The sequence below is a fragment of the Apostichopus japonicus genome, chromosome 22, assembly GCF_037975245.1.
Source record: "Apostichopus japonicus isolate 1M-3 chromosome 22, ASM3797524v1, whole genome shotgun sequence".
Classification (NCBI taxonomy): Eukaryota; Metazoa; Echinodermata; class Holothuroidea; order Aspidochirotida; family Stichopodidae; genus Apostichopus; species Apostichopus japonicus.
The window spans coordinates 4727761-4754307 of NC_092582.1; the positions used below are offsets into that span (position 1 = coordinate 4727761).

At 36.3% G+C, this 26547-nt stretch overlaps 1 protein-coding gene across 2 annotated transcripts in view; it reads right to left on the reverse strand.

The window, feature by feature from the left end:
- The window catches only part of LOC139963356 (choline transporter-like protein 2), a 42448-nt gene extending 15901 nt beyond the window's left edge, over positions 1-26547 (reverse strand). For both annotated transcript variants that reach the window (XR_011791570.1, XM_071964025.1), the window contains exons 1-9: positions 25913-26547; positions 22544-22592; positions 9895-9968; positions 9127-9208; positions 8452-8536; positions 6808-6915; positions 5791-5860; positions 2828-2966; positions 1709-1792 (exon numbers count right to left, since the gene is read on the reverse strand). Coding sequence is in view for 1 of the 2 variants with exons in the window: in XM_071964025.1 (XP_071820126.1) it covers positions 1709-1792; positions 2828-2966; positions 5791-5860; positions 6808-6915; positions 8452-8536; positions 9127-9208; positions 9895-9968; positions 22544-22592; positions 25913-26018 (797 nt within the window). In the remaining variant the exon portion in view is untranslated. The remainder of the gene's footprint in view (positions 1-1708; positions 1793-2827; positions 2967-5790; positions 5861-6807; positions 6916-8451; positions 8537-9126; positions 9209-9894; positions 9969-22543; positions 22593-25912) is intronic.

Genomic DNA, 26547 nt, shown 5'->3' on the forward strand with positions numbered 1-26547 from the left:
GTGTCGTTTACTAAACAGTTTTGGCATTCATCTCGTAACAAAACCCATCAAAATAGAGCGCTGTTTATCTTCACCTTGCACTAGTTTTCAATGGGATTTTGCTAAGCCCTCCAAATTACATTGGCCTACAATATTATTCAGATGTCACTCATCACCTGGGTGGCAACAATCTGCAAATTTTTAAGTGTAGTTTTAATTATCTCAAAGGGGCAAAGTTATCTTATGCAATAGGGGATATAGATACTTAAGCAATGAACTGATTGATGCACCGCCCCCTCTTGAATGGTGGCTCTTAATTTATCAAGGATCTATGATGCAACCCATTGACAGGAAGAGGGTAGAAATAAGAGGGTAATATTGCAGTACAGATAGAGACGATAGAAATACAGTATTAAAGGGAACCAGATAGATTAGGCACACAGCTGACACTGTGGAAGTTGTGTAGAATTTTGAACTCCATAGATAAATATTTATGTATGTATGTATCTATGTATGTATGTATGTATTTTAGATCCTCCTGCAAGCAGGAACTCGCGAAAAAGCCTCATTGGCTTATCAAAGCCACAGGCTCACCGAAGTCAGTCTTTTAGATTCATATTTAACGTCCATGATTATGAATTGTCAATTGTCAACAACTCTGGACGACATACATTGATCTTGGAGTGACTCGAACTGGGGACCTTATGATTGGATTATGGGTTTGGGGGATTTGTCACTAATTTCAAGTTCCATCTTTACTCTATATATAATATTTTCTGTCTTGTTTCGTCTTCCTCTTTTTAATATTTTCAGTATTTCTGTCGAACAGTTCCATCAAGTAATTTTCTCTTAAAGGTTTAATATGCCTTGAAGAAAGTAGTTGCATCTCATTACTAAAATATTTAAACCTCCAAATGCCCCTTATTACAGGATAGTTTTGGTTGTTTCAACCGGCTAGCTAGATATCTATATTGGCTACCTTAATGTCTCAACCTGCTTAACACTGCTTTGTTCCCACTGAATACCATGAAGTTTTTTACTTCTGATCCAAAAAGATGAAAATACATCAAAGCCTCCCCTCCCCTCTCCCTTCCCCACCCCCAACCCCACTCCTTCTCCAACCCTTAACTTTATATGTAAATAGATTGAGGACTGCCTAGACACGTTATTAAAGTGTTATTTGCCGAGAGGTCACATCGACTTTGAGAAGTAAGAGATTTTTCAATTGTTTTCATTTGACTTGTGGATCTGTCTGACAACACAACACGTATCTTACAAATGCAAGCGGATGGATGCTGACATTTTCGGCCAATTCATGTAGTAATAATCTGAAAATGGCTTAGAAAAATATAGCCAACTAACTTCAGGTTTCACTTCCATTGATGAATGACTAAGAACAATGACGATGAACATCATAAAAGTGACTTACATTACACTTATGTACTTCCCCTTGACTAAGTACCCGACATTTTGGTAAATCAGTTCATACGTTAGCGCACTTAGTCAGACCTTTTGGTAAATTTCCAAGCCAATGAAACTAAACTGACATCCCCAAAAGGCACAGGTTTTTACTTCAGAAAACTTGCAACTATTCTTCCAAAACAATCTTGGATATATATATATATATATGTATTAACATTAATGTTAATTTGTGAAGCAATCTTCAGAAACATACAAATATAAGAAGAGCCTACTCTAGGAGGATAATATACAGATGTATCATACTTACATAATTATTATGTACCAAGCATTCAAAAAATCATCATAAACCACTTGAAGGACACTGCCAAAGTTTAGAACAAAGCTAACAGCTCTGTAAAAGAAACAAACAAAACAACATGTAATAATTCCTCTACAAGCTTTACACAGTCTGTGTGGATTCTTTGCACATGTATAATCATCTTGCATACAGTAAGGTATCATGTTTGTAAGTAGTATGTAGATTGCTGGGGGGTGGGGGACGGGCTGCAGCATCCCACAGCCAGGCTGCATTGGATATAATCCATTTTGTGTGCTGAAGTTTCATGCAACCTTTTGTATGGATTCTTTGCACATGTATAATCATCTTGTATGCAGTAAGGTATCATGTCACTAAGTAGAATGCTGAGGGGGCTGCAGCCAGACTGCAGTTTCACACAGTAGGCGCTGCAGGTGTTCAGAGATAATCCCTATAGCGTGATATATCGATTCATCCTAGCTGGGCAGGATTTGGCAGCTGCCGCAGCTTTTTTTTTGATGAAGTGCCTGATTAAGGTTTAAAGGAAGCCAACTCAAGATTACATGACATGTGAAAATGAGACTCTAATATACTGAAGCATAGAACATTGCAGCAACATATAGATCACAAAGAAACAAAGTCCACTTTGATATTTACAACACTGCAAGGAATGTTTAGAATTTCTACAATTCTCCTAAATTAAAACATTAAACTATTGAAAGCAAATCACAACGTCAGAGAGAAGACCTTTCTTTTCCCCAGAGCAATACTTCCTAGTTCACGTCTGATATTTGTTTTCATTAGTTTTGTTTTACAAAAATTAACTGATCCAAATCCATCAATCAAGTAACAAGTGCATGGTTCTGTGAAAACCTTAACTATCTCTTCCTTAAAATGTTCTCACCTAAAATAACTCCATCTGTTAGTAAACTATTTCAATCAAATTGATGGTTATCAAACCTTTAACCATCTATGCTGAAGGAAGTCTTTAAAATTACATATTTCAAACTTTCTACCAACCCTCCCCACCCCCCCCCCATTCCTCTCTTCCATCATTGTTGTATCCAAGTGACTTGAATCCTGTTACACACACCAGAGCTTCCCATGTTATTTTGAGAGGATGATGCTTACTTTTTGAATATTGCCACTGTCACTCCACTGTCAAAGATGTTTGACTCGGTCAATGGATCTATGATCGTTTCCTGTACATCAAAATCTGTGCTGTTGATGTCCACTGTTAACAGGAATTCGGGCACACATCGACCGTACACTGACAAAATCAAACGCAGAAATAAAAAAAGCCATGCAGAAATAACCATTCATATGCTTAAACATAACGACTTTGAAAAAATACCAGGAGAGAAGGGGGACATCGAGAGGGGGAGGTGGGGTGGGGGGCGAGGAAATTGTGAAAAGACAAAGTATCAAATAAAGCAAAGCTATGCAAAACGATAATTCTCGACAATAAATTGAAATTGACCTCACATAAAGTATCGCAATGTCACCATCACACTGGTCACCATCTCAAACCTAATGTGCATTCTTTTAATCCATTCCTCGTTCTCTCCCCTCTCCCCTCCCCCACTCCCCCCCACATACACACACCACAGTTCTCTTTTCCTGCCTCTTTGATCACTCCTGGTACTCAATATTCTCCAATTTGTATTAAAGTTTAGTATTAAGACAAGAGTCCTTAAGTCATCTTTAAAAGTGGCTAACTTGGGTTTGTACAAACAGATTGTTGGCTTTCATTATTTAACCCATGTAATCTAGAAGGTAAGCCTGTTAAAACTATGAAAATGCTTTTTTTTTCATATTCAATAAATGTTACCCATGTTAGAATCATCAAGCATGGTACCATGAGGCCAAAAAGTGACTCCAAAGGGCTCCTCTGAGATTTCCTGCATAATCTCAAACCTACAGTATTTTAACTTCGATCCTGCTCGTTAAAAAGGTACAGATCTCAGAAACGATGTCTCGGAAACATTTGAACATTCAAACTAGTAGGGAAAAAGCCAAATAAAACCTTGACACCCAGAACTATACTTCTTAGCCAACGCTATATGCTTGACCCATTTAATACTAAACAGATCCCAACTATGATGTTAAGCATACATAGCTACAACAGAGTCACATAAAAGGTTTAAAATACAGGGAGAGCTGAGGGAATAGTGATGGGATGAAACAAACAAATCAAATCAAAGAAAAAACAAAGACAAATCAAACAAATGTAACGAGTAGAAAGCTGTAAACTTATTAAAATGTTTTTTTAAAAATTGTTATGGCTGTGACAACCATCCAACTACTAAAGGCATAGTTAACAAGCATTACTGGAGGACAATAATCAACCACTGATCACACTACACAATAGTTTAAACTAAAATTATCTACTCATTCATCTAGAACCTAATAGATTTGAACTCTTTCAACTTAAAATCATGAATATAATTTTCACAATTATGGTTACACATTCATGTTAACAATAGTCTACACTTTCAAATGCAACCAAACATGCACAGTTGCACACGCAAATACATATACATGCATACACATACAGCAGCGTGTGGGAAGTACATGCATACACATACAGCAGCGTGTGGGAAGTACATGCATACACATACAGCAGCGTGTGGGAAGTACATGCATACACATACAGCAGCGTGTGGGAAGTACATGCATACACATACAGCAGCATGTGGGAAGTACATGCATACACATACAGCAGCGTGTGGGAAGTACATGCATACACATACAGCAGCGTGTGGGAAGTACATGCATACACATACAGCAGCGTGTGGGAAGTACATGCATACACATACAGCAGCGTGTGGGAAGTAACTTTTCTGCTTGGAACACACACCTTAGCGGCTGAAGTGTGGTGGATTCTGAAGGATCGCAACCGCATAACCAACGCAGCAAAAGTAAACAAATCCATACATAACAACATGTATACATGCGTGCCTGCCGGTACACTCAGTTACAACCGTGCCTGGTAAAAATACACACACCATAAAACTAATTAAATAAATTAAAAAAATGACATCGTTTATCACAACCACCGGTTGATTCCGAAACTGTGCTTGCCAAGACATACATTTACATACAATGAACTGAATTAATGAACACCGGTCCAAAGTGAGGTAAACGTACGATAAATATCGGTGAAGGCTAAGGTTGGGTCTTGGCACGTGGCAAGGCAAGTCCTCAGAACAAGAAGAAAAATGGGCAAAAAAAAGCAACTAGAAATGACAAATTCATGTACTTCCCGCCTACATCTAACACAGACTTTGTGAGGTAACAGATAACGCTTCAAAAGCTTTGATTTTTTGAAGATCATAAATAATCATATTTTTTTCTGAACTAGCTTTCAAAATTTCAGCCAATGAAAAGAGACAATATATGCTCTGTCACTTCATACCATTCAATCACAGTATCTGATTGGCTCCCTTGCCATTGACAAAAAACAATTAAACAAGCTGTTGGAAAAGCTCTGGAACCTTCTACTTCTGTGGTAACATTCATTAGTATATCGCAGTATGCTGGGTTGTACTGCAGCCTATCATACAGTTTAGAAGAAAGTTGTAACATTAGGCCACATAGTCACACTCTTGTCATGACGAAATAAAGACAGTCTAAGGCATTTGTTTTTCTCCTTACGTTTTATAGGACATATGAGTTATGAATTCTGTTTAAGGAGTGTCAGTTCCAGCTTTTGGAAGTTATATGTATGATATAGTCAATTTTCTCCCATCAAAGTTTCTTTTGTGACTAGGTGAATAGCATTAACTAGGATTTATTGCTTGTGTGGACCAAACAATGGACCTCTGCGGATATGAATAGACTTAAATGCATTCATTGCAGGGATTACGCTCTCAGATAAACAGTTTACCTCGATAATTGCAAATCCTAGACAAAAGGAAATGGGCGCAATATAACTGCCGTTATTGCATCCCACACAGCTGAAAAGTAAGGATACTTCCACACGGTACTGTACATACATACACACATACAAACACACATATGCACATATAGATCAATACATATACATACACACACAGACAGACATATACACACATACAGACATACGTACATACCTGGCCTACTCGCTAAATAATATGGAGCACATTTTTGTTGATTGACAAGATCTGCTCTTTCTGTCATAGACTGAAAAGAAAAGAAAAGAAATAATGATTGACCGACCACAAAGGGTTCAAAACTTTGCTGCCAAACTAATATTGAATAAAACAAAGTATGATATTAGTACGGCTTGTCTCAGGTATCTCCACTGGCTTCCTCGTTACGTACAGAATATTATTTAGCTTACTCTGCATATATTTTTAATGTGTAAACCTAACCAGGCACCTAATGTATTAAATGGGTTACTTTAGAGTTAGGGAATCATCTGGGTATAGTCTTAGGTCAGCCTCTGGTTCTTCTTCCTTGTGCCTAAGACTAACATTTTATTATTATTTCTCAGTTCCTGGACCACAGGAATGAAGTAAACTACCAACTAAGGTTCAAAGCATTGATAGTTTCAATGTGTTAAACAAGAATTATAAGACACACCTAGTGTTCCCTGTCGTTTTTAATGTATAATTTGCCGCAGTGTTAGGTTATTAAGTGCCATTGGATACTACGTTGTTCTGTATTTGCGAGCACTATATAAAGCTTTGTAATAATAATAAACTTAAACTAGGTTTTTACATAAATTTGTAAAATCATTAACAGGTTATATGCATAATAATATGGCAGTTGATCAAATAAAGACATCCTACTTGATTTTTTTTTTCCCCCCCCAAAGTGAAAGTTAATGAGTTGTTTACATTCAGTTGTCGTCACCATTTCATTGCCAAAACACATTTGATATTTTGAACTTTCTTTTTTTTATTAAATTATTAGTCAAAGATCAAAATGAAACCTGGAAAATATAAAACATTACAAATTTCACTTCATTATTTGAAATGAAGAAACTGCATTCTCCTTTTTTAAATTTTAACCTTTGACATTGAATTTTCCGGTTGATTAAACTTTAATGTGTACTGCTCAAACTTCGATAAATATCAATTGATAGCTTTGACCATTATTTTTGAAGAAAGTAGCTAAATACTTACTAGGTCTTCTGTCATATTGACATTGTCGACACAAATGAGATCAAAAACGCTGAGAACGATCATGGAAAGTGGAAAATAGTAATAATCAGGACACTCCTCTACACAGACCTATAAACAGAAGAAAAAGAAACACAAAGAAATGTTGGTCAATTCTTTCTACAAGTTCTTCAGAATTGTCAAAGGTTATCTCTCTCTCTCTCTTAAAGGCATTGAAGACTCGCCCAAACTGCGTGCGGCCATCTGAAAAAGTAAACTTTCCATTGCTTGCAAGTCAAGTTTTTCTCTTGTCGCTACAAAATGCAGACAGTAATACCAGTGATACCTTGTTATCTTTAGCTGGACCTGAGATGTCCATCGCTGTATCGTTTGTTCACTGTGCTGTGGGTATTGACCGCATATGTATGTACTGACTGTACACTAGTGTCTAATTACCGACGGTAGCAAGCTGTGTGTGTATTTTCTGGGATCGATGGTGGTGTTTAACACTTCTGTTACACCTCATTCCAAACTAGGTCAAATTACAGGCATTAGACGTTTCTTTTTGGGCGAGTCTTCACACCCTTTAAGGTGGTTGTAACTGGAGTGTAAGGTGTAAACTAACAGTCTACAAGTTATGCGGCACAACCCAACTTGCTCATTTATCATACCTTTTTCGGGGAATGAATTTATTCCACACAGTAATAACTATGTATATGGACTCACCATAATTTATTGGTATCCCATAATATTAGTCTCCATCAAGCTATAGGGTCAGTTGGGGTAGAGCCACTGGACCCTTTGGTCTGAAGTATTGGTCACATCAGAAGATCTCTTGATCAATATTTATTTGCCAGTGGTGAAATTTTGCTCATTTATAATATACATTTTTTAGGGTATGAATTTATTCCAAACAGTAATAACTCTGTATCTGGAATCACCATAATTTATTGGTATCCCATAATATTAGTCTCCATCAAGCTATAGGGTCAGTGAGCCACTGGACCCTTTTGGTCTGAAGTATTGCTCACATAAGAAGATCTCTTGATCAATATATATTTGCCAGTGGTGTAATATTGGTCAATTATAATATACCTTTTTAGGGGTATGAATTTATTCCACTGCAGTAATAACTCTGTGCCAGTGGCGTAATTTTCCCGATGAGACTGAAGTTTGCAATGACTATATATTCATTAATCATTTGATAGTAATTGTGAGAATAAATTGAACAAGATATCTCGACTTTCTTCAAAATATTGCTGTCTTGCCATGACCATGTTTATTCCTTACGAAGTCTTGTCGCAATTTACACAATAACAACATCATTTCAGATACTCCTGTACTTTGCAATGGAGGATACTTCCAGTCTTAATGCAAGCTTTCCCTGCATGGGCAACTCCCCTGCAAAATGAATACATGCACTTTACACAGTGGACATGTTTCCATGTAAATGGAAATGTTGTCAACACCCTCTCTGGAAATACAACCTAAATTCTTTGTATTAAATAAGTGAGTATTTATGAAGAAGTCTATTGGACAGCGACAACGTGTCTGTAGAGACCTGTGTGAACAATCAGGCAGTATGATAAATGTTTACTAAAAATTGAATTCACCAGGTTGATAATGTAGTCAAACAACGTTACCGAAAAACAGAGGACGTATGCCTACCTGCGTTGTTGGGCAATTTAAGTTGGTAAGAGTCTCGACTTGAATGCAATCAACAAGATTGAAGTAGAAGAGGTACGGTTTTTCCCTGAAGGAAAGGAACCAAAGATAATCAGAAATCTAGATCAGAAATAAGGATAATTTCAAAGGGTTACAGTATGCAGTCTTGGTTGTGAGGAAAACCGTTTTTTATTTCTCCTTCGAAAATTACGAGTTAATCCAGCCAAAGAATCGCATCACATTGTTTTCCGCAAGTTTGCTAGTTAATAAACGAGACCATCACGACTACAAAATGTAGGACACAATTTTTGTGAATGTGACATTGCAGATCTCCACAAGTTGATAGCCTGCAAAATATATAAGTAGCTGTCCAAAAAAACAAAAAAAAATTAGGCTGTATCAAGATTGTGAGAAAAAAGACCACATAGTACCTGTCGGTTAAACTTTTTTTTTTTTTTTTTAAAAAGCAGAAAATGTTGGAAACAAGTCCCATTTTCATATTTTGGAAAAATGTGATTAATACTTAAAATGACCACAAAAAAGCATCTCAGAGAAGAACCTTTTAGTATTAGAAACATATAAATTACCAAGTAATAACCATTGATTACCAAATTAAAAAAATAGAACCTGCTTTTAAATTGGTGTAAAGGTTGGAAAGAGTTTCGTATTCTCATTTACCTGACTTCGGCATCCACTCCACAAGTTCTGCCCTTTGAATCAGTTGGCATGACCAACGATGCAGGGTTTCCCTCAAGACCAGCTGGAAAGATTAATAGGATAGGTCAATATTAAGATGAATAGGATAGGTAATATTAAGATTGGATAGGCTAGGTTATATTAAGATTAATTAATAAGGTAAGTACTCAAAAGAATGATAAGGGAGTTTATACTATGATTACTACAATATGTAGTAAAAAAACATTGATAGGAAAAGTAATAAAATAGTGATTGGTAAAGTAGGAATTCAAAAGAGAGATAAGATAGGTATCATTAAGTTAACTAAGAGAGGTAAATGCTATGATTAATAAGATAGGTAATGTTAAGATTGATAAAGATACTAGATAATATTAAGATTGATAAGATAGGTCATAAAAAGATAAATAAGATAGGTAGCAACAAGTATAATAAGACGATATGATCACTCTTGATCCATTTACTAGGTAAAAACATGATATAGGGCCATGCTTGATCTCGGGTCACGCTTGATCTTGGGTCACAGTTGACCTAAGGTCAAGCTTGATACAAAAGCAATATTACACTACAAAACTTATTTGTAACCCAGAGTTCATTCCAGGTATATGCCCAAATGAAGCCTCTCGGATCAAAGTCTGTGTTCACGTTAGGCTTATAGTCCCGAGGTCCATGTTGATCATGGAGTATTTGCTCGATCGGATCAAGTGTACACATGTTAAAAAAAACAAACACCAGTGTGTGAATAAATCTCACCAATCAGGCCGACAGTCAGCCAAACTATAATCGCAAGGATGAAGAGAATCAGGCAAAGAACATCAGTCAGGGTCCTGAAATAAGACAAGAAGAGTACAAGAAGTACTTTAATGGCTTGATACAAGTCTGAAGATAAGTCATTAAAATCACACACGTATGTCAAGGACTTTGAGCTGTATAGTCAGGTTGTTGATCAGAATACAAAGAAAATAATGTGCTATGCCTAATAAAACCTGTAATTAATCTGTGTGTGCTGAACTTATTAAAGTTAATGTTCAAAGTTTACAGTCATGAAACACCTTTCCACATGACTTTCGGTACTATGTCAAGTCAATTTAGTAGAATGCTGAGGTGTTGAGGGGGGGGGGGAGGCATAGCACCCTCCAGCCAAGCTGCATAGGGTGTAATCCTTTGTGTGCTGCCATTTCACAACAATAGGCACTGCTGTCTGCAGGTCTGAAGAGATAATACCTATAGTTTCAGGATTTCTTGGCTGTTACAGCTTTTCTTTTTGATGAAGTGCCTTACCTTGGTCATTGGTAACTGTACCAACTCTTTAATATGAAATACCCATATAACATTGATTTTTTTCAGTACATATGTGTAATTCAATAACACAGAAATATCTCTGTGTGATTACTGAAGGGCTGGCCTCCTGCACCTTAAGCAGCATGAAGACATGACATCACAATACAATTTTCAATATCCACAGCAGTCAATTTAATAAATACCCTTTCGATTGTCACAGATGGATTTCAGTCTGTTTAGAACTTGAGGCGCTTCTTCCTGTACATATCCAATCAACCGGTAAATGTAATGTACATACTCTAAGCCAATTTGCATTCCTGTGCAAATGTTTTCTTATGCTATCCGTGGCTTTAAAATTTTGACTTTTGATTTCGTTCGAAACAGATTTGGAAGCGTTCACAGTTTCCCTTAGTTGCACTGTAAACAGGATGTTGTGAGTTACCATCACCTGGCCTCCATACTACATACATAAAGTCTGTCACTTGTAATTTACTGCAACGATTCTGGAAACACTTTGACCTATAGACAGTATAGGCAAGGTTTGATGAAAAATAGCTAACTTGCTACACGATATCAGATTTATGTACATATAAAAGATATTTTACGTATGTGAGGTTTATATGCACAAAAGCCCTAATATTTTCAGTCATTTCTACAATTTCACAAACAGTACATACTCTCTGAATAATAATGGCCCCAACATGCAACTGGATTATAACACTTTGATCTCATTTTTCTACATGAAATTAGCTGGATCTTGACAGAAAGATTTCAATACCAGGATAAATCTGTTGGTTTGCTACGTTTCGATATATATCTGCAAATCGCACATGCGCTGATATGCAGGTATATGTATGACAGTCAAGACAGGGATCGAAAGATCAGTGGGTGCTGATTTATGCCTGCTTTATCAAACTGACAAGGTTTTAACGAAAACTACACTGTGTACAGTGTCCCTATAGCTTTGCGACTCAACAGCACTTGTACGGACGGTATTGTGATTTGTTCATGATGACATCATCAAGGCTTTAATTGGCACAGCTTAGATCATAATAGATCTATGTATAAAAGTAAGTTGGCCTGACGTTTCGATCCTATAGCAGGATCTTCTTCAGAGGCTAAAGATTTTTTTTTTTTTTTAGCCTCTGAAGAAGATCCTGCTAGGATCGAAACGTCAGGCCAACTTACTTTTATACATTCTCCTACACAGGCTCTCTAGTGGATAAGCAGTTTGCTAACAGTTTTATTTTATTTTAATAATAGATCTAGACGCAAAACTGGTGTCCACAGAGTATGACATACATAGGCATAGAATATCACAACAAATTATACCGATTACTCCACAGATCAGAATTGCAATTAACAGATTTTGATCATATTTATGGAATTTTAAGTAAATACAATTGCATAATTTTCAATGTAGCATATATCTAAGTAATCTACTGCTTTAATCAACAAAATGAATAAGGTCGTATCAAGGCCAGTCAAACTTGACAATGTTTGCTGTCTATGTAGTGTTCACTGATGGCGAACAATCATATTGCAAAATAGAGAACTATATTATAGTATATATGTTTATATATATATATATATATATTTCATTAACATATAGTCTGTTCAAAGTATCTCTTTCGAGATCCGGCTTTAGGAATCACAAATGATTTTCGAGTTGGTTAGCATCATGTTTGATCTCTAGAGTAAGGCAAAATATGTCACTAAAAACAGAACTAGTATTGTTCGATACAGGTGACAAACGCCTACAGTGGAATTACGATCTTCCTTTACCGATTTAGAACCTCTAGACATACAATCAGCGTCCATGGCCTAGTTGGTTAGGGTGTCCGCGTACAAAGCGGGAGGCCCGGGTTTGAATCCCGGTGGAGGCTGGAAGTTTATTCACTGTTCTTGATTTTCCAACTCATTACGATTTTCATTTATATATATATATATATATATATACATGTTTATATACTAGTACTGTATAATTAATTTACTTCCTTTGCAAAGCGCCTTGAGCAGTGACTTTTGTTTACTGATTTGGCGCTATATAAGTCTCATTTATTATTATTATTATACATCCACAATGCATAAGTACCATCACAAGATCTCACGTACACACAATTTGGTAATGAATATTCATAAACACTAGTTAATTATGATTTTTCCTCTATAATAATTAATGAAAGAATAAAAAAAGTAAATCAATGAGAAGAAAAATAAAAAAAATCTCTCATTGTGGAATTTATACAGATAGGCCTAAAATACAAATTGACTATAGGTTCATTTGTGCAAATAAAATACAAAGTCCTGATTAGGTTGTCTTCGAAAATACAATATGAAATTTAGCATTTAGTGTCAAATGAAACCACAGAACAGAAGTCTAATGAATTTGCTGGTGCCCGTATAAATGGATGTAAGAGCAATGCAGCTGATTTTTATGCATAGCCTAATATATATATATATATACATATATACAAAAGGGTGTATTTAGTATGTCACTACGGCGATGGCAAGACTAATCCTATGGTGATGAAATTACGGTAAAAAGCACAATGATGCCAGAGACACCTATTTGCATAGCTATCGATAAATATCCACGCTGCTCAGATAAAGTATGAATAAAAAATATACAAATATATTGAAAATTTTCGAGAAATATTTATGTCTAATATTGTTGTTTTTGGTTGCAACCATTAAGTTTGTCAGATTGTTAATTGAATAAATGTACATTATTCAAATTTTTATGACATGAGTTATGCTCCCTTACACCTGTGTTGGCCTTGTACTACAAGTAATGCAATGCAAAGCACTATACTAAATGAACACGATTTGATATAGACCAGAGGAGGTGAAACCATCATATCTGCACTGGGGAGAGGGGGGGGGGGCAAGATGTTAATTATGTAAGTGTATCATAATTTTCTTTAGAAAATAAAGTAATAATAATAGATGGCGTCTAAATGCAAAATGACGCTACAGTATTTTTGTTGTTGTAACTTTTGAAACAATGTTGAAGAATTTTTCATTGTCAACTTTTTTAGGAAGTTTTTTGGCAATATTTTGTCTGCCAGTGGGGGAGGGACTGAGCCCCTTGCATTAACTCTGGGGGCTAAAGCCCTCCTCTCCTCCTGGACCTGAGCTACAGCACGTCCATTTTAATTACTAAACACTTACAGTAACACTACTAAACACTAGAATTACAGGATTCTTTCATCATTTTCACACCACAGCATAAAGCGACAGATTGCTTGCGGAAAGGGATATCCAGGAGGCAGATGATGTTACATTTATGATCTTGGAAAGCAAAATACTGCACGTACACATGTACAAACTGTTAAATTAAAGTTGAAACAACCCGTCTCAATGTCATGTCCCTAGATCAAGTTATTTTTTTTATTGATAGTTTTACCTTAATATCAAAAGTGGATCACAGTAGGTTGTGATTGCATGTAGAGGAATGTTCAACAAAGCTTTTCTTTACTACTATGATTTTTCTCTTTGATTTATCCTTGAAATGTGATATATTTGGATTGATTGCTTTATGGAGCTGTCAATATTCTGTATATATATATATTCATAATGTCATCAAAATGAATACATATAATACAGAATGACATGAGCGTACTGCATGGTTCAGACCTAACGATGAAGAAAATTCCAGCAATTTGTTTTTTGTTTTTTGAATTAAGCAATCAACTTCAAGCATTTATAGTATCCCTTTTACACATTTATGTAATGTGACAAACCACAGCTTAAATTGCAGGGTATAGAATTGTACATGTTATCTGCATTTGTAATGAAGACTGTGACGAGAAATAAAGCAGAGAACAGGCATAATACGTTTTATGAAATGTGCAGCTCTCAAAATATAAAAGAAATACTGTTTTGTACCAGAATGAAAATGTAACATTAAATTTTTTTTTTTTTTAACAAGGTAGAATAATATTAGTGTTAAAAGCTGCTGACATTTGAAACATGCGCTTTCCTTTATGGAATGGTTAATTCGGAAGGAAGAGAGAGTGCCCGGTGACCTGTGGGAGAGGTCACCGGGGGCACAGTGCTAACATTTATACCAGTGGCGTCTAGGTAGACTAGGAATGTGCGTTAGTGTTGTAGGAGACAGGTAAGAGAGGAGTGAATTGAATACCATAAACCGATGATATTGTTGTACATAGGTTCAATTTTTAAGATATTTTGCAAATTGTCTTCATAGTCACACAGGAGAGAAATGTCCACAAAGTTTCCTTTAAGAGGTTCCTACTACAAACCAAAGTTTACTGAAAATCAACCGGTGGTAGTTTCTCTTTTTGAGTAAATAATTTTGGTTAATCTTATTGTACAAGGTCATCAGTAGTTATGATAATTGGAGCCATTGTGTCATATACTTGATGAACATCTCATTCACATGTATCATCTAAGAACTACTTTATTACGCACACATGTTGCATCATCCCATGTCTTATAAGCAGAAGCACCCTCTGTGCACCCTCTTTATATACCCTACCGTTGCCCCATTGTGAGTCGGAACAGTGACGCGATATAATACTCGGAACCTTCTGTACTCATTTATTTATTTACAGTAATTTTTGTCGTCTTAACACTGGATGGTCCAGAGATATATTATACATCAGATATATCCATGTATCCATCAGTACAGTTTCTATACACAAATGTACTGTATGGGACAACAGTATGTACTGATTTGAATAGATTATAACTTTATTGCATAATTTCAGAAAATGCAAAGAAATGCTTTGATTGGTCACTAATTTCCAAGTAGCGCTGCAACCATACACATCTAAACCCTGCTGATATGAGCAAACCGCACGTCGGGGTGTAACCATTATAACGGAAACTAGGGTTCCTTTCTGAGCCAACAACTTCCTGAAAATCTCCACGAAATTCATTTCCTGATGGTTTTATTGCTTATGGCAATGAGAGACATTTAAGGATTACGAGAAGAAACAAAAGATTACCTGAAACAGAATATATTCAGGAAGTATCTGTTCTATTGTATTCAGAAAAGGGTTCATTAAAGTTCATGACATTTACTACATAGCTAAATATCAAACGTGTTATCTCGGTTATGTCCAAGTAACAAAACAATGTAACATTTTCATCAATTACAAAACGCAAGTGACTTGAAAACTGATGAATTTCAGACTGTTGGAAAATTTAACAGAGTAATACAGATAACATCACTGTAGACTGCATTATACTGTTTTAATCAGGAACATTAATGTGTCACAAGAAAATAATGATTATATGATATTCTGTAGGCATATCACTGTTACTTCAGCAAAGCTTAGGAGTGGGCAAAAAACTTGATCTCGAAGGGGGCCACAGTGAAACTTTTTACCCAATCCACTGGCTACAAAACTGACAAACGTACCTGCTCCTGTGAAATGGGAATGTATTCATATATATATATTGGGAAATAAAAGATCAGAAATTTCTACGCTTATAATTGTCACAGCTGGACCCACATCACCCACAGGTTTCCCATCAGCTTCTCTCTCTGACCCATGTTGGAAGTGTGCATGATCCAGTATGCATCCTGCAAGCTGCACCTGGGCATACAATCAAGGAGTGTTAGCTCAGTGGTTAACGCCGGTGCCTTCCAATCATAAGGTCCCCAGTTCGAGTCACTTCAAGGTTAATGTATGTCGTCCAGTTACAGAGTTGTTGCCAATTCATAATCATGGACGTTAAATATGAATCTAAGAGACTGACTTCGGTCAGCTTGCGGCTTTGATAAGCCAATGAGGCTTCTTCGCGAGTTCCTGCTTGCGGGAGGATCTAAAATGCATACATACATACATACACACACATATACAATCTGAAAGTTAGTTTTCCAGAGACCATAGAGTAGTTGAAACACGTACTGAGCAATTGTAACTTAGTAACCAGAAAACGGTCATATTATAGTTAATCTCTTAGCGCTAACAATGTTAAAAGCAAGCTGTTCATGTCGACTCATCAAGTTTGTTAAGCTTACCAAGTGTTGTTCCAATTAAGTATTACAGGCATTAATGATTTATTTTCAAGCTCAATTAACTATTAATAATCTTTGGAAAAATGATCAAAGGCAATGTTAGACACTGCCTTTAATTAATAGTGTTTGTACAAATCCGATATTATGACCTGGATAATATAGAGAGAGGTCAGAAGTGTGGGAACCTATCAAAGGTGATTCACAGGAAATTAATGTTGTCTTGACAGGGAAATGAACAACCATAATGACCAAACTATATTTTCAATATAAAGATGAAATGTATTATAATAGCGGATTATTAAATTAATAGGATGTAATGAATGGTTCGTACACCGGCCATTTAATATCTATCCCTGAACATGAATTTGGACTGATTTCTTTCCTAAGGGTGCTTTTACAGTAGATCCGGATCAGATCTCGACGTCAGGATCTGATCCTGCCATCGAGATCAGGGCTGTAGTGTAAACCCAGTTCAGTTCCAGATCTGATCCTCCTATTTTGATGCTGGATCAGACCAGATCCAGGAAAAAAACCTGGGCACTTAAACCAAACTAACGAACGACTGATCCGCTCTCAACCCCAGTCCCCTTGCATCAAGACTGTGACTGTGTGATCATCGTCGGGTGTGAATCACCATTCCCCTCGAAAGGGAACAGATACTACACATGATCTTATCCAAAAGGCCGAAAAGGGATGCAATGCATTATATGTCATATAGTACTAGCATACTAGTATGGAGCTGCTACTATACCCTATGTATAGGAACTCCAATATAGCACCTCATGTACAGTAAGAGAGCTACTAACTTGTTACTACAACACCTCTGTACAGTTGAGGATGTGCAGTGGCTTTTATGCTGGTTGCTGCTGTTCAAAAACCGACCAGCATGGCTTAGCTACCAGCAAGAGACATAAACCAGATGGGTTTGTATTCAGTTTTACAACTATATTTATTGCTTTTGAGTATACCACCTACAATACAGGTACTGTATTCCTACTATGACATAAACCAAACACAAAGAGCCACTTTACTACACTTAACATTGTTACTTTTGAAGTCTCTGCACAGACTCTATAGACCTCTCTACAGTTGTTCAATGCAGTTTAGCTTCAGTGATTTCCTTCACAAGATTCTGTTGGATTAACCAACGGATTAGGGAGTCACACAATTTGGTTAACCCATCCATAGATGAATATACCTACTGTAGGTTACTGTGCACTAAACCCTAGATTAATTTGGACACATCAGGACCAGAGGTTGTCAGGAAATGAAAAGAAATAGAACAATGAAGTTTCCAATATTAGACTGAATTGTAGTTTACCACTGCAATTGTCCATACATGGTACAGTTTGTTATATGTGTGTGACAATCAGTACAGGGAATATAAAACATCTCCAAACAGGTGTTTTGCAGTTGACAAAATCAAATTGGGGTATTTGTTAATTTATGGAATTAACAGTGCCTTGCTAGCGTGTCGGGAAAGAACATTGGTTTTATAATATACATTTGAAAACACAGGAATGGTTAAATTTGGGATTTATATATAACCGAGGACCCATATAAACAGATCCACTAGATCCCTAAGCGGTACATGGATAGATATAAATTGTGCTATCCTGGAGTGTGAAAACTCCAGTGCAGTCAAGATAACTGTTGTGAGGAGACAGGGGACAATTAAATTTTGGAATGGGATTTTGTAAGAACTAGATAAAAAGAGGTCTGTAAAATCTAGGTTATACTATGCACTTTTCTTGCACTGTCATTTAGAGAGGGCTGGCTACCATGAACAGTACAGATCATTCTAATTACCAAGTTGTAATTCACTAACTGTACAACTTAACGATGCATTTTCTGCTCGTATGGGCTACTGGGCTTTGATTACTTGAATGCCAACAGTGGGCAAGATTATGGTAAGGCACTGTGTCAAGAACAGAAGAGCTGTAGCAGCAAACAATACCCAGATCTGCTAACAATGCCTATTGTGTACAACTGCACAGTGCCTATTGTTCTGAAGCTGCAGCACACAAAGGATTGCACCCTATGCAACCTTGCTGTGCAGGATGCTGTAGGTCCTCCCTAAGTTTCCTACTTTTGACACAGTGCCTGCCAAAGGTAGCTCGGTCAGCAAGCTTTACCAAAGCTACCAAGTATTGAGTCTATACTGACAACAACGTTGTTATTGATTCAAAAATAATTACAGCCTCCAAGATCATTTACAAGAATATTAATTACTATTTACACAAACTAAAGATTGAATTGTAAAATATTTTTCTACGTTTAACTTCTACTGGAACATCATCGAGACGTTTATATTTAAGCTATAAAAATGCTGCTTTGAGAACTGTATTTAAGTTCAGCTACACACCGCATGTACTGTTTGTCATGGCTGCTACAATTATACTATTGTTCATCAAAGTCTGTGACTGGAGTCTGGAAAAATGAAACCATTTCTTCACAGGGAATTTGCATTCCTTTTGACTACAAATATCTCCAGAATCTTGACCTTTTTGTGATCCCGACAACTTCAAGTAACACAGGAAAGCTAAATAGAGTCTTGTATTTGTTTAATCCTCTCCTTCAGGATACAAGCATCATTAACCTTCAAACCAATAACAGTCTACAAGTTGTGAATTTATATATCTTTTTTTTTTTTAATTCCTTTGGGAAATGCTGTCACATTATGGATCATTAGAGATGGGTAGATGTTGTTTTCTGTTTATCTTAGCGGCCCGTTTGTTACATGTTCCTAATGAAATGAAAACGACTATTGGCGTCCAACATTGTAAAGTAGGTAGAAGCATACAGTAGGATATGTTATTATTACTTTGTAGTACTGCATGGACCCCCCCTCCATCCCCCTACCCTCCAGAGAACACTGAATGATGTGGTTAGCAGCAGTATACTGCCATTCCCAATCTTGCGCAGGCTGTTAAATTTGTAATCCTACAACTTTTAATTTAATTTAAGGGACAAATTTAACAATATCTGGTGATTACCATTATCTTCCCATCGGACAATGAAAGTTGCTTTAACTGTTGGCAACCAGGCAATTTTTAATGTTGTTCAGCCAAATTCAATGTTTACATTGGGCTTTGCCCAAGCTATAGCTCCAACAGCACCCTACAAAGTTACCACCCAATACCATATCTGGATCAACAATTTGGAGAGAATAACTTGACTGTTGCATAATTTATGGTACGAAAATCGCTACACAGCACTTTTGACTGTTTGTTGTACAATCATTCATACCACTACTGTAAATACAATTTACCTTAAACCTAAGATGGAGAAACTATATAAATAATCTTTTGCTTCGACTTGCAGTATGTGGCAAACCCCTCGCAATCCCCATTCCCCAACCCACCTGCACCCCCACCCACCTGCTCCCCCACCACCACCTATTCTTCTCAACTACATTGTTTCAAAAATCCTAATCTGTTCAAATAATTCCAAACAAATGCAAAGCCCCATTTAGCCAGCTATGAACAATGAACATTGTTGATTCATTAACTTTCATGACAGCAATCAATAACAATTGAGTCCAGCCTTTGCCAAATAAACTCCACTCATGGGGCAACAGCATGTGACATCAATGAATGTAATTAATTCTTTGCTCATCACTGGTAATTAAATGTCATATATTATAAAGTACAGTGTGTATATTATTCTGTTCTGTATACATTAGTACTCTCTGATATATGTGTCACCTCGTACTTATACTGCAAAGGTGAAAATCAATACACTGTTTGATTCCTACACTCGGTGTACAGTGAGTTAGGTGGTAACATGAAACTATATACAGCAATGGACAATACAGAGCTGCAATTTGATATTTCACTGTTGTGCAGGGAATAATTTATCTTGTATCGCAACGCAAAATACTATGCAAACTGATCACATTGCTACACAAGTGTCAAGATGTGTAGCAGTTTGTGTACACGGGAACCTTAGCATTTTGCATGGTGGACAAAATTCAGGGGCTTCAAAATGGCTATGTACACAAAATATGAACACTAAATTATTTCCTTGTTGAAAGTTGTCATAAAAATACCATTGAGAATGCTATTGTATGACATATATTTCTGTGAACTACAACCTAATTTAAATGACCTTTGTTATAAAAAAAAAATGGATAAATATGATTAAGTGATATCAGGTTTCTTGACAGTTTTCATACAAACAAATCAAAGCAATTTTGTTGTTCCTTCCCTGTTCACACCCAGCTAACATCTCAGTTAAGCCAGGGAGTTGTTATGGCAACTCCCTGGTTAAGCATACTGTACATGTACCAAATATGTACAGTATGCTATTACCACAGGCATAGAAAATGTGTGATATTTCTTTCCTATATGTTTTGCAATTGATTTTATTTTTTGAGGGTTAATTATTGTTACAAAGCAGAAGTCATCTAGATAGTTGTCCCGGATAAAAATATATATCCAGATGGTTTTTATAGATAACAGAGATTTGTAGAGCATTTCATAATTTAAGCTCAAAATGGACGTACAGTAGTACTTTCATGAGGCAACAGTATTATAGGCAAAAACAGAAGACAGGTAAAATACATACAAACTAAGTACAAAACCGTACTTTTAGTTTAAGTTTCACAGTGGATGTAAATTAGTAAAATACTAAGAGAAATTAGTCAGTTACTCTTCCTGAACAGATTTAACAAATTTTTCAAAACAAAATACCAACACTTAAATCGATATGGATACTTTTCGACCTTATTAGCATCTAGATATAACGATCCAAATTTTGCCATATAAGTCGTCCACTGATAAGACTAAATTTGATCAACTTTGATTTTGCATCATTTTCAAGATTTCTTTTTTTAACCCTATAAACATATTTTTCATTCTTCATTCACTTTAAAACACCGTAACATGACTCAAATGTGACCCTTGACCTCCCACCAAAAGAAAAATTACTTAAATTCCATACACTTCACCAATTAGCCTACATAGCATATTGGTATGGCATATCTGTACAATATATATATCTCGGATATCAAATTTTTATGTCTTTCGGGGAATCAACTGGCCTTTCACCTTGCCAAAGAACATCATGGTTCTATACCTCCATAATGCTAGACAGTAACAATCTATATGATATGTGCTCACACTGTTCAATTTGGGTTATCCTGTTTACTAGCCAAAATCACCACATACACTCACACATGCATACACACACTACATACACACACACAAACCTACTGTCCATACTGGACACAACATGATTGCAATGATTCCTCTAGCTCTTTACACAACTCAACTCAACAACAAGAGAATCTAGTGGTCTAGGTTACATATATATTGACAATAGTAGAGGGTAGCTTTCTAAAGTTATATCAAAGTATTTCTTGTGAGGAAGAGGGAAGGTATGCTACTGTACAATATCATGATTTGTGAAATGCATAGTCAGACCACATGTAGCTTTAAATTTGTTAAGTTTCTGAAAGTGAGAGCCTCTTTTAGTATTTCAAGAGTGTTCAATTGTCCAAAAGCTCTTGACAATTTACAAGAGAATGATGTCATAAGATGACTGGAGGAATATTGCCTGTTATATTGGCACTAGGAACATATTGCAATAGTACATATCAGACATACAAATTAATGCAATATTGACCCAAAATATGCACCAAAGTAGAGCACAAATGGTGCAGATGGAAATACTCAATGATGAAATCGAATGGTTCTTTACAACAACCTTCCTGAGTTTATTTAGTGAATATTTTGTCTATATTTCTGTGGATGACAAAATTATTTATTCATATCTAGGTCATATTAACCCCTAGATGACCTTTAAGTGCAAATTCAAGAAAAGTTTCCATATTTGAACTGACCCCAAATGACATTTGACCTCTTAATTTCACCCTTAAATCACCACTAACAGATCCATATAAATGTCAAAATTTTCACAAATGAGGTATTTTAAAATTGTGAGATAAAGAATGATTTTGTCAGTTGCTCACAGACAGACATACTCAGAGACAGACAGATTGAAAGATCTATGCAAGTTGAATTCTGACCAGTTGGCCTGTTGACCTTTTGGTACAAACTTAAAGTAGACACTTGTGTATATGGTGTAAGAGGGAGGGTTGTAGAGAGCAATCTGGGTTCTCACCTGTCTAAAACTGGTCCATGAAAGTGAGGTTCGTACACTCTTGGTGGACCTGTACAGAAAAAAATACAGATAGTAATACAAATTACTCCAAATTTTATCCTCAAGGGGATGCATGTTTTAATTACTGCCCTTTGTCAACAACTTAGAAAGAGTGATTTAAACATCTTAACGAGTTCTGATTAATTTTGCTCCTCATTCATTGATTCTTGCCAAGCTGTTCATTTTATTTCAGTCTTCTACAGTCAGATGAGATAAGCATTCGCAATTTTAAAATCCCCACTTTACAAGAAATTACATCACCAGACTGAGGCCTTTTTGCAAATGGCTGGCATTTTTTGTCAAAGTTTGCATCAAAGTTTCACTCAAAACAAACTGAACCGATCAATCTATGATAACTGTTAGCGTACGTATGCTTCTACAGTAAAAAACTAGCCTGCTGAAGTATGCAGTTTTCATGACCACGGCTTTGCAAGTTACTCCGTCGTTGTCGTTTGCGTCAGGCTAGGCATATAAACTGTGTACAAGCTACAACATAGTACTCATGATCACAGACTAGATAGTGCTTGTGCAGGCGGAGGCCCCTGGCAATTTGGTTTGTCAAGTTTAGTTGACTGACACATTCGGTCAGTAAAATTCTTAATAAAAATTAATTTAGAAGTTGTAAAACATGTACCATGTATGGCGATATGTAACATTATGTTCATTAATTTATGTGAATGGTTTATTTACTCCACATATCTCCTTTTTCTGTTTTAAAGTAAAATGTATTGACACACTAAAGGCAAGTGCCATGTGTTTGATCACATTGATTTTTATTCAGAGAATGTGTCTGATTGCCAACTAGCCACCCCCTTAGGTACCGGTGCTGTGGCCGATTGGATAAAGGTGGTGGCATTTAAAGCAATGAGGCTTAGCAATTTCTTCTCACAACTACTTAAAGCATCTGCTTATCATTCTCTTTCTTGTTTTTTGTTTGTATATTGAACCTGTGATATTTTGAAATGATTGAAGGAGTATTGCAAATCACTTGCACAGTCAAAACCAGTACCCTGCCCAATGATAGGAAGTGTACCAGCAATAGCGTCCACATAAGCACTACGTAGAAGGAAAATTTACATGTACGATACAGTGCATCAAATAGGTACTAAAATTGCAAAGCCTGTTATCATGGTCCAGGGTTTGTACAGCTGAGGACACTTGTCATATCTGGATAATAATCTGGTAATTTGAACATGTTTATAAGTCTCTGCAGCAGTCACACAATGAAGGTGATTATGCTTACAAGCAGGCTGAATTTGTATTCAGATATATGCTCCACTAACACACACACACATTTCCACTTTAATACAAGTGTAGTTTTCATAAAACACATAACATGTGCTTAAAACCGTTTTCTGCCTCCAAAAATTGCCACACACGTTCGGTCAATGAACATGTTCTTTAAAAAATTACAAAACCAAAATGTACTTCTGGTAATCAAGTGCCATACTGCTGATGGATTCCATGACAACAACAGTAAAACTCTCAGCTCAACAGCTACTTGTCAAGTATTGTGAAATTTTATAAGAATGGCCTACAGTACTAAAACTTAAAATAAGTACAAAAGGTCTGGAATAGGCTATATGTCATTCAAATGTTTGGACAATTAAAAAAATTCCAGAAATTCTGTATTTTAAGAGCTCTACCGTTGTGATATATGCCAATGCTGCTAAATAACAATTAATTCATTGAATTAGGTCAGGAATAAATACACAGTATGTGACAAGCTATAGATAGTCAAACTTACTGAATAGCTTGTCTTATGCCTACTGAGATTACTGTTCTATAAAAATGAATAATAAAACAAATGTTTCAAAATATTGTCATAAAAGCTTCAGGAAACTTAAATTCTGAAGTAAGGCCTATCAAATTTCTTCCACTGTGGAATAATTTAGCAATGGAAAATTCCTTACATCAGAGGGGTGTTACTAAAACGAATGACAATTGCGTTACACATAACAAATGACAATATGTTGAACACTATAAAAAATTGCGTTGACTAAAACGAATGACAGTGAATGACAGCACAGACATTTGCTTCAAAAGTTGACCAGTGAATGTTTAAATATTATTAGCAATTTTAAGGTCAAGTTCTCCTCAAATTATTTGTGAAATTATCGATTCTCTCATTCCACCGACCGACGTTCTTTTCCCCGACTGATCATAAAGGTGGGGGCCGTCCCCACCCCCCCCCATTTGGGCATGCCACTGCTCGAACGCCATGTATTCATTCCTAAGTTCCCTACATGAAAAATGTATATATATAGGGGCCTATATAAGTTGCCGGATGATTCATCTCATTGGATTTTTTGGATTGCAGCCAAACGTTCCTAGAAAATTTTCGAGAAAACAGTCGTTGCGACTACAATTTTTATACTTTCATAGTACGATATCATAGCATTTTCCACCCAAATTAATCGTGGATATATCAGTTTCAACCATACCAATTAGCCAGCACCTAACAATTACTTCAGTTATCTTTTCATATAAATCTGCAGATGTCAAAAGCATAGCACTCAGGCGCATTCTCACACAAAAACTTTCCCTGTGGTTTCTATCCGTAAATTACACCAAAACCCTGCAGCCACGTAACATGTGATTTAACTCAAATCATTTTTGTGCAGAAAACCAATAACCGAATTTAATCATTGTATCTCTTCTCACCACCGTCCTTTGTTGTCATTTGGTGTCATTCGCTGTCATTCTCGAATGATAATTAACCCTGTACAAAGTCAATTGTCATTCGTTTTAGTTTTGTCCTCATCAGAGTATCTCTCAAACTAGTCCGGTCCCTAGGTTGTATTTTCATGTTTGTGCTCTAGCATGGTTCTCATCATGTAGACTAGGCCTAACAGTTATGCCTAAAGGGCTTAATTTTCACTATGTTGTAAGTTTAACAGCATTTTTGTGATGTTATTAGTAGTATGCTCCCTGGACCACAGTCAGGACTTAATTGTGTTCACCCTCGACCACGGTGCTTGTTGTGTTTACTCATCCTAGTTGGTTAAAACCTACAGTTATAGGTCACGTCAAATTTAAAAGTAGGCCTTGGTTAGGCCTAGGTCCAACACCCACCTGTAACTTATTAGCCAAAGTTATCTAACTTATGCCAAAGTTGCACAGGTGTAACATTATGCCATACAGTGACATGACTCCACCTAGCCGAAGTCAGGTTAATAGTAAGCTAAAGTTAGTGCAAACTGTTACTGTTAGTCTATGCAAAGGCTACAATACACTCATTTCTTCGATGGACCTAGGCCTACAGTATCACTTCAGGGGATAGGCCTAACCTGGCCTAGGTAGTTCATAAATCATAGTCACGCCAATTACCATATTTTTTCATCCTCATTTCTGCATCTGGATCGTCCAAGTCATCAAAAGATTCGCTGTGGAGCCCATTTGCATCACTAGCTTCTGACTCATTCTTTCTTCCCATTGTTGTAAAACTTGTTTCTAAAATTAAAGGCTAATGCAAAATAATTCAAAACTTGGGCACAACTATGCGCCAGACCTCAACCCGTAACACTAACAGTACTAACACCTAACGTTGAAGTTGAGCAATAAACACTAAAGTGGCACCCAATGTACGTTATTCTTTGTTGAGGCTTGAAGGTTCTAACTAATTTATCGCAAAGTAGTGCTTCTCTTTCCTTTGATAATTGAAAGAGTAACAATTTCGATCTCAATTATGATGATGTCCCTGAAAAATAGTTTTAATTTAAAATTCCTGGCGTTTAGCTTCCGTGTGAAGAAATGTCGTAATACTAGCCCAGACCTAGGATTGTTACTAGTGTGTTTATGTTTACAGCACTCAATCTACGGAAGTATTCAAGTATACCCTGGTAATGGGGACTGTTTAATTAAATGATGACGCTAATCATGATTAGAGAAAGTGACTCTACCAGACAAAAGCGTCCGTGTTTTTGCCATCATTATTTTTCTCTGGAACGAGATAACAAATATGA